Source organism: Myxocyprinus asiaticus, chromosome 36 (genome assembly GCF_019703515.2).
Source record: "Myxocyprinus asiaticus isolate MX2 ecotype Aquarium Trade chromosome 36, UBuf_Myxa_2, whole genome shotgun sequence".
NCBI classification, from domain to species: domain Eukaryota; kingdom Metazoa; phylum Chordata; class Actinopteri; order Cypriniformes; family Catostomidae; genus Myxocyprinus; species Myxocyprinus asiaticus.
In genome coordinates, this window is record NC_059379.1 from 30,994,419 (window position 1) to 31,007,033 (window position 12,615).

A 12,615-nucleotide genomic window follows, 5' to 3' on the forward strand; every position below is an offset into this window, starting at 1 on the left:
TGATGATATACTTCAATAAAGTGTTGGAGCCTTGAAAGCTATTTTACATGACATATCTTAAATTTTGCATTTTTGACTTCCTATGACCATTTACTTGTGTATTTCTTCATTTGCAAGTTGCTTTGAATAAAAGTGAATACTGAATAAATATAATGAATACATTCTCTAGGTTTGTCTGCAAATATTAATTACACCATAAAGCTGGATGCCAAGCGAGAGAAATTTCGAGCATACTTCTCACCCAAAAACCGTGTCCTCAATGTTAAGATGACTATCAGGATGACGGAAAAATGCAGCGATCATCGTTTTTCCATAGATGTAAGCCTTAAATGCCACTGTAATTTTATTTTTTCTTATTTGTGATAAGATTGTCTATGATATGGATTGAAGGCTTAGACCTGTGACTAAGAAATAACATTACTGAGCAAACATGCATGATAATTAAATCCTAGGGTGTTATGTTATTAATATTGCTTTTTACACTACTTTTCTCAATCAGGTTTATTCAGAAGATGCTCTAAACCAGTTGTTCAATCAGTTTACATTCATATTTAGCACATTGCAAAACTTGAGGCCAATAAAATGAGATAAAATAAAATGAGAATCCCAATTGTTGGGAAAATGTATATAATTACATTTTTCTTGTCTTAATCAGGTTTGTTCAGAAGATGCCCTGAACCCGTTGTCCAATCAGTTAACTTTCATATTTGAGGGCCTTCCATCTAGCATGGAAGGCTTGAGGCCAGTACTCCTGCCAGAGATAAAGAACACTACAGATTATAATGTAAGAATTAATTTTTCATATTGGGAGCCATATTATATACTGTATATGCTTGTGCTATCTATCTGAAAAATAAATGCCAAATGGGTTGATATTTTGTTATTTCATGTAATGACATTCATACTTTTTTGCAGTTTAAATGGTTAAATGCTCAAATACCTGTTGGAGCCTTAGCTTGTATGCAGTGCTCCGACATTCAAACTTGAGTTTAAGTCCCAATTCGAGGCCCTTTCCTGGTTGTTCCCATTCTTCTTCTCTGTCATTTCCTGTCTATCTCCCACTTGTTCCTAAAACAAAAAAAACAAAAAAAAAAAAAAAGGAAAAAATGCCCAAATATCTTTTTGGGCAATTACAGTTTTTCCTCGATTGATTTAATGCATTTCTCCAAACGCAGAACACTGCTTTCAAAACAGTTAACACAGCCATCTGAACACTGTAATTGTTCTAAACAGATTGTAAATTGATTTTAATAATTTTCTTGAAAGACTACACAAACATTTCTTGTTTCAAGATTCATACTTTCAAAACAGTTAACACAGACAACTAAATTAAAGTCATATTTTCAATTGCATATGTCAGGTTGTCACATCCTTTTTTATGGATATCTGCTGTGTTAGTGTAATGATGAGTCAGCGGAGTTGGGATCCATGTGCAGCTTTATTAATAGCAGAAGTTGTAATATAGACAGGCAGGGGTCAATCACCAGCAATAGTTGTATCCAAGGTAAACCAGAGAGATAGTCACAAAACAGGCAAGAGGTCAGGGCAGGTGGCAGGCAATAACAGGTAATATCCAGGTAAACAAAGCAGTAACAGTAGGCAGGCAGCAAAGTGTCAAAACAGGGTAAAAAGTCCAGGATCAAACACAGGTTAGGCAGTAAATATATATATATGTCAGAGAGTGAGAGAGAGTCTTAAATAGTTGAGGAACTACAGAGGCGGGATTCGTGACAGTTAGTAATGCACACAGCAAAGAAAATGCAATATACTAAAGGTTTCACACAACTATCATGACTTTGCTATCTATAAAAAGGGGTAAAATATGAAAATTCAGAGCAAACAAACAATGGGGAAGAAGAAGAGGAAAAAAAGACTAATAAAAGATGCAAACTGAGAAGAGGTATAGTGGGTAAAGAAAGAGGAAAAAGGAAGAAGCGATGAGAAAAGGAGAAAGTTTTCTTAACTCTTTCAGGGGTTAGTATTGAGTTGAGGAAAGACCAAATGGAGATGGTGTAATGATGGTGAACAGAGAGAAAGAGGGCGGCAGGATGGAAAAGGAGAGAGAAGAAGACACAGAAGAGGCTCAAATGATCTGAGAGTCCCTCATGTCATGAATCAGAGTCTCTATGAAGCACTCAAAGAGTTCGGCCTAATGTGAGCAGATCAACAGCGACTTCAATCGCAACAAAAAAGAATAGGGTGGAATGGCATTTTTCTGCAAGCCACAATCAATGTCCACAATTACTGTACCATCTGTGCTTGCAGAGCTGTCTTACGTAGGTCTATACAGTATAGCAAGACTTTTTTGTTTTTTGTTTTTACATAAATTTTACAAAAACACATGGAAAAAGGTCTTTATTGTGGATTTTAATGACAAAATGTGTTATTTCAATAGTAGAGTTGTGGATCTACAGCTGAAAATGCTATGAATTCAACAGAAAACACATCTATGGTGTTGATGTTAGTATTTAGTTTGAAAAATGCATTATCACAAAAGAACACAATGCTTCATTTTGCAGTGAAATGTAGTTGTTATGCAAAATTAAGTGTCTGTTTCGTCGGCTGTGTGAAATGTTTTGAAAGCATTGATTTTAGTTTGGAGAAATATGTAAATCGATCGAGAAAAACTGTAAACAATAACAGGCATATTATGTGGTAAATCAAGCATGCAAGTGATGAATATTGAGTTAGATTAATGTAAAAATGCACATTAAATCCGACCTGCCTGTTCAGACTGAAGGCATATCGAAGCAAATCTGATAGGGATCCGATATATTTTCACATATGAAAGTGTCCCAGATTGGATTTGAAAATGTCAGATTCAAAGCATTTGTGGCTGTTCACACTGTCATCCAATTTACAGATCATTGTCACATGTGAGTGAAAAAATCTGATTTGGGCCACATTCAGCTGCAGTACGAAACGTAGCCTTTGTAAATTCACTGCACTCTTTAGATACTGAAGAAAGTCACAAACAAATGCAGGAAATGTAGACTCTAATGTCTCCATTTGGGGAGGCCAACAGATTTTCCAATCATACAAAATAAACATGCCATAGATTTCATATCATGTCATACAGTATAGTGTGCATGCTGTCCTTTCATTTATCTTACGCTACATGATTAAACAAAGTCCTCACATTAACACCTAAGATTTTTAAGTAAGTTTAATTAACATCAAAAATATGATAAATTTACTTATGTACAGTACTTTTTTTTAAATGTATCTTTGTATATATATATATATATATATATATATATATATATATATATATATAAAATCTGTTTAAAAGTTAACCATTTTTTTTTTAATATTGTTGGGCTCTCCCTTTGGATCACAGTTGGATTTTGAGATAAACTGTGGAACTGATAACATCTGTGTTGATGAAATCAGAATGGATTTCAATTTCTCCGGGTGAGTTAATTAAACTACAGTAATGGTGGAGAAAGCAACAATGACAAAAGATTACTCATTGTTTATTTAAATAATTATTTTATCACTCTTGTAATGAGAAGGAATTAATCAGTACGACTATCTGTATGCCCATGAAGGAATTAACTTTTTTTTTTTTTTTTTGTTTATCTGATACAGATCTACAAATATAGAGGTTGGGATCATGCAGGAGATTAATGTGACAGTGTTTGTAGAGAACAGAGGAGAAAACTCATACAACACTGACTTCACCCTCAAATACCCCTTAGGACTTTCCTACAGGAGAATCACCTCTAAACAGGTAAAACCAGACTGGAAAAATGTTGAAACCAATTCTTAATACAATAATGATGATTATATATATTTATTACTGTATATAAACATACATAGGGCAGAGTGGAGTGTGTGTCTCTTGATGGTGAGCAAGGGGTTTCACTGGGAGAGACCATCTGCCACATCAGTAGCCCCATTCTCAAAACCAATGCTCAGGTGAACACACCCATGACACAAACATTTATGTACACAGTCATTATACTTAAATGCAATGTAGTTAGACTTTGAAAAGACAAAAGTATTTTTTATTTAATGTGTGTGATGGTAATCTTCAACAGACTCAAAACATTTATTTAAGACATTTAATACTTAAGACATCCATTTTAATGATCTTTTCCTCATTTTCCCAATTATAGGTTGTGTTTGAGATTACATACAGTATTAATAAAGAAAGTATGTTTGGCCAAAATGTGACATTTAGTGCTGTGGCCAAAAGGTAAGGCACATTTTTTTTTTGCTGTGATTGTTTGGATTGATTGTTTTTTTACCTTCATCACTAGAAGACTGATCACATATCAGAAACTGATAAATGTAACAACTAATCAAAACCCTCCGTCACTTACAGTGGGAATGACAAACACTCTGTCAACAGTGAATTATCCAAAGGGAAAACCATTGGTGTCAAATATGCCATCAATATTGTCTTGATAAGGTCAGTATCCTGCTCCTTTATTGTGTTTCTTTACCTACAGTACCTTTGTTTACCCTGACTAGTGCAATTCTCTTTCTTCATTTTATATTGCAAGGCACGAAAATTCCAGCATCCACATTAATTTTACAGCAGGGAAAAAGCCTCTTCAGAGACCAGTGCAACAAATATTACAGGTATTGGTTCAAGTGCAGTATCTTGAACTATCATCTAAAAAGATTTTAGCACATTTCATAAAGTTCACTAAAATGAATGAGTCCAAATTACAGGCAGAGTGTAACAGGATATTTATCTGAAAATGGACTAACACACTTTCTTGCTTTACATCCTTCTTTCTTTCAGGTTGAAAATGAACTAAGAGAATTAATTTTCAAAGTTTTCATCAGAGTGCCAGTAAAACTGGGAAATATTGACATCTGGAAAAATCCTAATTTACAAGTACATCACTTTCCTTATTTCTCGTCTTAGAGGCTATATTTCAATTCTTTAAATTGAATGTTTTCTTTCTCTGTACACCTATGGTATATCTGCATAACTCTTTATTGCTAAGGGACTTAGGATTGATAATGTCACAAAGGTTTTACTGTGGTAAAATTTACCTTCTTCCCAATGGCATCAGGTCATACCATATTTGCTTCAGATGTGTTAAATAAAACTAGAATTGAAGTAGTCTTTTTTCTTTTTTTTTCTTTCTTTTTTTACAGATTTCAGGCTGTGAGAAGAAGATGACAGAGAAACCTGTAGTTACCAATTTTATAGAAGTTATCAAAAAGCAACATGTGGTGGTGAGGACCCCCCACATAATGTATTTTATTTTATTTTTTTATACATGTACTGTACTGTTTACTTTACTCAAATTTACTTTCCTCAATTTATTCATATTGTGTGCTAAATATGTTACAGGCATAGTTCACCCAAAAAATAAAAATGATGTCATAATTTACTCTCCCTCATGTTGTTCCTAACCAGTATGGCTTTATGAGAAGTATGACCATATGAAAAGATGTTAGGCATAATGTTAGTCTCAGTCATAATTGAAAGTCTCACCATTCATGAAAGCGAATGGTGACCTAAACTAACCTTCTGCCTAACATCGCCTTGTGTGGTTCATGGAAGGAAGAAAGTCATACGGGTTTGGAACAATATGTGAGGATGAGTGATGTGATGTGATGTGATGTGATGACAGAATTTTAATTTTTTAGTCATCTCTCTTGACCTCTCTGTTAGAACTGCTTTGTGGCAGCGTGTGAAGTGTTCAGTTGTGATGTAAATCTCCTGAAAAATGAAAAGAAACTCTATTATATATCTGACAATGTGAGCTCTGGTTGGATTGAGCAGGTAAACACATTTTAATGGATAAAAAAAAACAGTACATTTACAGTTTTTTAAATCTCTGCTTAATCTTTATCATGGTCATTATTTCTATGTCTCTTAGACTGGGCTCAGAGCTGCAGTTTTTCAGTTGGTCAGCACAGCATCTCTGGATTATGACATGAGCAAATACATTTTCTTCTCCACTGATTCTCAACACACTGCTCCAACTGTCCAGGTAATTTTGTGAAAGTTCATGTTCAAGTTTAATGAACCGTGGCCTTAAACAGACTTTATTCTGCATGACAAATGTTGCTAATAAACCTGTTCAGTCTTTCTGACTCACAAGCCACAAGACATAACATTTATTGCAGATATGCAAATGATGAACTGGTTGAATATAAAAACCATTGTCCCTGGGACCTCCGGTTAATGTAGTCCAGTGGGCGCAATTATGTAATAAGTTTATGCTTAAAATATAAATCCCTGGTTACATAGTCAAATGTGGTATCATTTGAAAGCTTAGAATCTGAACTTTAACAAAACTCAACTTTTGCATTTGTTACATGAAATAACAAGATAAGGCCTGAAAACCTTAGTGTCAAGAATGAGTGCCAACTTGTGGTAACGATGTAGAATGTATGAATATGAACATTAAGGTTTTTCATACAGCATTAAAATAGACAAGTTCTCTTTCTCAGGATGCAACTGTGCAGTTATGCAGTATTTTGTGACCAAAACACCACAGTTCAAATTGTAAAAAGAATCACAAAGTGAAATATCATCACTGGATAGACAAACGTCTCATGTCTGCTCCAATCACTGCTTCTGTAAGCATGAAGTAGACAAAAACTCTATATCAGCTCTTATCTTATGCTGTTTTATTTCAAATGAGCCACTTTTCTACTTGTCTGTGAGCTTCCTTTTGGTAATTCAATGTTAATAATCCAATAATCCAGAACAAAATGCAGTCCAGCAGCAGTACTAGACTACCGATTAGGAAATATTATATTGTACATACATCACATGTACCGATCTCAGCTTTCCAAAGGCACCTAGATTAAGCTTCTAGTCCACTCTGAAGCTGAGATATTTGACCAAAGAGTGGGGAAGGTGCATGAGATCACAAAATAGACTGAATGTCTATAGAGGAGCACATGGCAAGTGCTCAGTTATGTTAGAGCGCCATCTGTATTTCAGATCTGCATATTGTAATAGACAGTCATAGAGGAAAATGTATTTTTCTTAGTACTTTCTTAGGGTGGCCCAGGGGTGCACAAGACTACAAAATTTGCAAAGCAAATAATTGCTGAAAATACAACAGAAATAAACTACAGCACAAAGAATTGTCTGTATCTGTTGATATGGCAAAATTATCTGTATCTGTATTCGGATAGAACCGGATGTGGGCGGGGCTTAGAACGGAAGTTCGTCTAAATGAAATGAAACACCCATTTTTTTATTTAACACTAATGCATAGTAAATAGAGTTATTTATGTAACTCTTTTACAGAAGTGTAACTTTATTACAAATATAACTATTACATTTATTATTATTATTATTATTTAAAATTTTTATTTTTTTTTACTAGATGAAGCTGAATATGTAAGCTACATTAACTGAATGTTTTGTTAACTGTGGTTTCTCCTTGTATTTCTGACATTAATATCTGCTGAAACAGAATTTTTGTTTGTGCTCGTTTACATTTTTCATCTGTGCATGTATAACAATGTTATTCTGGAGGCACTAGGTGTCAAGCAATTGTGAAATGCCAAGTACACATTTTGTAGTGAATATTAAATACAAACACAAACACAAACATTAAAATAAATGAGAATACATCGATATAGGCTACAAAGGTCTATCAGGAAGTTTTACCATACACTTGAGGCTGATTTTGTGCATACATATTTTAATGCAGAGGACATCATTATTTAGTTTAATTACATGTGCAGAATTACAGAAATGCAGTGGAATTTGGGCCATAACCACCATAGACATTGAGGGGGACATGTCAACTTTAAAACATGGCCAGAGGAGCTCCGCTGTGAAATGCAAACAAAGTCGCTGGGCTATATGATTTGAAATCCCACCTTGCGCATTTCAGTGATAAGATTGACATTTTAGTGATATTGGCTTCACAGACTTAGAATTTTGTTGCAATTTTGATATGTTTACTTATCATATCGGCTTATCCTTGTGATTCTTGGATAATCCGTTTAATGAATAATTTTTCTATTATTCGGATGAATTTGTTATTCATGAAGTCGTTATTTATGTCTTTCCAAATAAGTTATTCAACTTCGGGCACATCACTAACGGAAATAATCCACACCACTTGGAAATAAGCCACAAAACAACAGAAAAGCCACAACACAACAATATAAAAGGAAAAGTTCACCCAAACATGAAAACTCTCTCATCATTTACTCACCCTCATGCTATTCCAGTTGTGTAAGACTTTCTCACTTCTGCTGAACACAAATAAAGATTTTTAGAAGAATATTTCAGCTCTGTAAGTCCATTCAATGCAGGTGAATGGGTACCAAAATTTTAAAAACAAATGTAACGAGGACAAAAGTAAAACAAATGTCTCCAGTGGGTAAATCAATATCTTCAGAAGCTAAATGACAGGTGTGGGTGAAAAACAGATCAATATACAAACCTCCAACATTTACTATAAATCAAATAAAAACATCTTACTACCAAGGTTAAGGACTCATCCATTCTTCCATTTCTGCAGATTAATACCCAAGTGGAGGTGTATGAGGAGGTGAACCTCACAAAAGAGATCATTGGTGGAGTAATAGGTGGACTGCTGCTACTGGCACTTATCACAGCAGCTCTTTATAAGGTGCATATATATCAACATAATAATATCAGTTATTAATCAATCAGACTTTAATTTAAACTGTCTACACAGTCACAAATTGACTTACAGCATGCATGTGTCTCTACATTACTAATAGCTACTGTGTATTTTTCTTCTGTTACAAGGCTGGGTTCTTCAAAAGCCAATACAAGCAGATGCTGCAAGATGCACAGGAGGATGCAGGAGGGGAGCCAGTGACAGCACAATAATGTTAACATCTACAAATGTAGTCAAAATTTTAGTTATAAGTTTTATGAGAATTTCTAATATACTATATAAATTGTATTCTGTAAACTAGGTGCTAGTTTGCTTAAAGGGATAGTTCACCCAAAAATGAAATTCTCTCATCATTTATTCATCCTTATGCCAATTCATGTGTATAACTTTCTTTCTTCTTCTGAAAACAAAGATTTTTAGAAGAATATCTCAGCTCTGTAGGCCCATACAATGCAAGTGAATGGTGACCAGAACTTTGAATTTCCAAAAATCACATAAAGGCAGCATAAAAGTAATCCATACTACTCCAGTGGTTAAATCCATGTCTTCAGAAGTGAAATGATAGGAGTGAATGAGAAACAGATCATTATTTTAGTACATATTTACTATACATTTCCACTTTCACTATTATTTCTACATTCTTCTTTTGTTTTTTGGCAATTCACATTCTTCATGCATATCGCCACCTACTGGTCGGGGCTGGTCAATGGTGGAGATTTATAGTAAAAAGGACTTAAATATTGATCTGTTTCTCACCCACAACTATCATATAACTTCTAAAAATATGTATATACTCACCAGAGTCTACCAGAGAATACTTTTATGCTGTCTTTGTGGTTTTTGGAGATTCAAATTTCTGACCACCATTCACTTGCATTGTATGGACATACAGAGCTGAAATATTATTTTAAAAATCTTTATATTTGTTCTGCCAAAGAAAAAAATTCAAACACATCTGGGATGGCATGAGGGTGAGTAAATGTCATGATGAGTCATTTTTGAGTGAACTACCCATTTAAGTATTGATTAGTTTTGTTGTTTTGTAACATATAATCTCTTTAACCACAGGAAGTAAGACAATTCTTTGGCCTGCTTTAGAACATTTTATTAGGAAGAAAACTAAACAAATATTGAGCTTACTGCTAATCATTGCATCAAGAGTGGATCAGTGAGGTCAACGAGTTACCACCAAGAAAATATTTGGCTTCTTTTGTGTTAGAAAACTGATTAAAGAAAGTGCGAATCATTACAGAAATATTTGACTGCTTATGCAGGTTTGTTTCTCTTTTTTTCAGCTTGGAAATGTCTTTTTCTGTTTCTTAGTAGATTTCCAGATAAATGGTATTTTGAGCTCTGGTTGTATTTTGGGGAGAAAAAAAAATGTTGTACTGGATTCATACTCCGCATGCTAAACAGCTTCTTTTCAATATTTTTAGTATTATGAGTGAAGTATAAAAAGTGTAATACGAAATTCAAAGATTTTTATAAATAAAGTATTACATCAAAGGTTTGATCTTCAATATTTTTTTTTTCTAAATACAGAAGCATATCAAATTCACATAAAACACAATTAAATATAAATACAAATGCGTTTAAAGTTAGAGCTTGTGTCAGTGGTTATAAAACAATTATTGTACTACCATCCTACACAAAACTCAAAATGAAAAAAAATATCAGTAAAATAATTATACAATAGGTTATGACGGGTCTAAAGGCACACCTTAAGGAAAATGTGCTTTTTTCTGGTCACAAATTGTATCAAGACTGAAAAAATGCATTTCTTTTTATTGAATATTGATGGAGCAACATGATTTGTGTGAAAAGAAATAATAACTGAAGATTTGTTTTGAATATTGTTTTTTTTTAAAGGTGGCGAGGAAGCCTTTTACCCCAAACTTGGGTAAATGGCTCCCACATATGGGGTAAAAGGCCCCCAGAAGGGTTAAAATTATATCATGTAAATATAGGGACAATAGTTAAAGGGCAACACTTTTTAACTTAAGCAAATACTTTTGAGACAGCAAGATTCTTTTCTGAGTAACCAAGATTATTCAAAACAATCATGCCCGAAAGGGGTTATCCATTTCTTGTTAATTTCAATCACATTTGGCATTTCATAACATCTTAAGCATTTCATACATTTATCTCCGTTGTAATTGGATCAGTCAGTGTGAGCCCACTTTGAACATTTTTCATAACAATTCTATTTCCACCACTTAAGAAAAGCAGTGTATGTCATGGGAGCCTTTAGCCCATGCAAAAAAGGGGATTTTGTTTTACCCCAAATACTATCAGTTTATTAAAAAAACGTTTTGTTTTAATCAACTTGAACAAAACTGAAAATGATAAATAAGAATTTTTGTCTAAAAATTAATGTGACAATTTCAGGGATTCTCATTAGCAACATAAGTTTTCAAGATTTTAAAAATTATTAAATATTAGATTAAATGACCTCAAAATCAAACTTTAGACATTGCACGCAATGATCTCATGGATCAGGAAAATATTGCATTGCATAGTGACAAACAGGTGTTAAGGAAAGTACTCTGGTACTCTAGTAGAAATTAAATCAAAAGGGCCTTTTCCCCCTTTAGCCCCGTTGTATGCAACTTAAAGCAGTGCCCTGTTAGTTTCTTTTAATTGATTTACACATTTTACCAAACTATGGTCCATTTTCTCAAAACAGTTAACACAGTCAACTAAATTAATTATTAATTGTCCTTAACAAATTGTACATTTTTCTTCATCATTTTCTCAAATCACTACACACTAATTTCTTTGAGTTACAGTTTTTATACATTTCTCCAAACTTTAGTTAATGCTCTCAAAGCATTTAATTTTGCAACAACTACATTTCACTGCATAATGAAGGACTGTATTCTTTTCTAATAATGCATTTATTAAAACCAAATACTAACATCTGAGCTATAGACATGTTCTCTATTGAATTCAAAACCTATTCAGCACAATTGAAATAACACATTTAACATGAAACTCCACAATAAAGACCCTTAACCATGTGTTTTGAAAAATGTCTTTTGACAAAGCACTGATGGTACAGTAATTGTGGACATTTATTGTGGCATGCAGGCCAATGCCATTCCCCTCTTCTTTTTTTTTTAAGTCACTCACATTCAGCCGACCTCTGTGTGTCTCAGAGAGATCATGATTCATAACATGATCAATTACAGTAGAGGGACTCTCAGATCATTTGAGCCTCTTCTGTGTCTTCTTTACTCTATTCTTCCACTCTGCTGTCCTCTTTCTCTCTGTTCACAATCATCACAACATCTCCATTTGGTCTTTTATCCTAGCCAAATTCCCCCCAGTGGCCCTTAACAACCATGGCCTCCTAATAATCCCCTTCCATAAATTGGCTATATCACTCTGCTCTCTCCTCTCCGCCTGTTGCTGCTGTCGCATCATCCAGGTGGATGCTGCACACTGGTGCTGGTTGAGGAGAGTCCCCTGTTCACTATGTAAAGGGCTTTGAGTGTACAGTGTCAGAAAAGTACTATGTAAGTGTAACGTTCATTCATTTATTTCTGTCTGCTAAGTCACATCCAGCACTGCTACTGGAGTTCATGTAAGACAATGAAAGAAACCTGTCAGGTGTATTTTGTTGATTCATGTCTTTTATTTTGAAATCCTAGTTCCTGTTTCATGTCATGTGTTCCTGTTTCCCTTGTCATGTGATTTCTGTTTTCCCTCCATGTTCATGTGTCATGTTTTCATTGGTTTATTGTTTAATTAGCTTGTTATGAGTTCTGTTTGTTCACTGGTTTATGTTCTCCCATGTCTTGTATTTAAGCCCTCATGTTTTCATTGTCTAGTGGTCAAGTATTGAATGTGATGGTATGTGTTTGGGACGTTGTAGCCATAGTCAAGTCAAGTCAAGTCAAGCCATAGTCAAGTCAAGCCATAGTCAAGTCAAGCCATAGTCAAGTCAAGCCATAGTCAAGTCAAGCCATAGTCAAGTCAAGCCATAGTCAAGTCAAGCCAAGTCAAGTCAAGTCTAGTC

At 34.2% G+C, this 12,615-nt stretch overlaps 1 protein-coding gene across 1 annotated transcript in view; it reads left to right on the forward strand.

Annotated features, from left to right (window-relative positions):
* The window catches only part of LOC127427376 (integrin alpha-M-like), a 62,226-nt gene extending 52,122 nt beyond the window's left edge, over window positions 1-10,104 (forward strand). Inside the window, exons 17-30 of the mRNA XM_051674957.1 lie at window positions 170-318; window positions 656-784; window positions 3,341-3,414; window positions 3,592-3,733; window positions 3,823-3,921; window positions 4,122-4,201; window positions 4,331-4,417; window positions 4,512-4,590; window positions 4,757-4,852; window positions 5,119-5,199; window positions 5,642-5,752; window positions 5,850-5,963; window positions 8,469-8,579; window positions 8,723-10,104. Coding sequence (XP_051530917.1) covers window positions 170-318; window positions 656-784; window positions 3,341-3,414; window positions 3,592-3,733; window positions 3,823-3,921; window positions 4,122-4,201; window positions 4,331-4,417; window positions 4,512-4,590; window positions 4,757-4,852; window positions 5,119-5,199; window positions 5,642-5,752; window positions 5,850-5,963; window positions 8,469-8,579; window positions 8,723-8,806 — 1,436 coding nt within the window. The 3' untranslated portion in view covers window positions 8,807-10,104. The remainder of the gene's footprint in view (window positions 1-169; window positions 319-655; window positions 785-3,340; window positions 3,415-3,591; window positions 3,734-3,822; window positions 3,922-4,121; window positions 4,202-4,330; window positions 4,418-4,511; window positions 4,591-4,756; window positions 4,853-5,118; window positions 5,200-5,641; window positions 5,753-5,849; window positions 5,964-8,468; window positions 8,580-8,722) is intronic.
* Window positions 10,105-12,615: the final 2,511 nt, after the last annotated feature.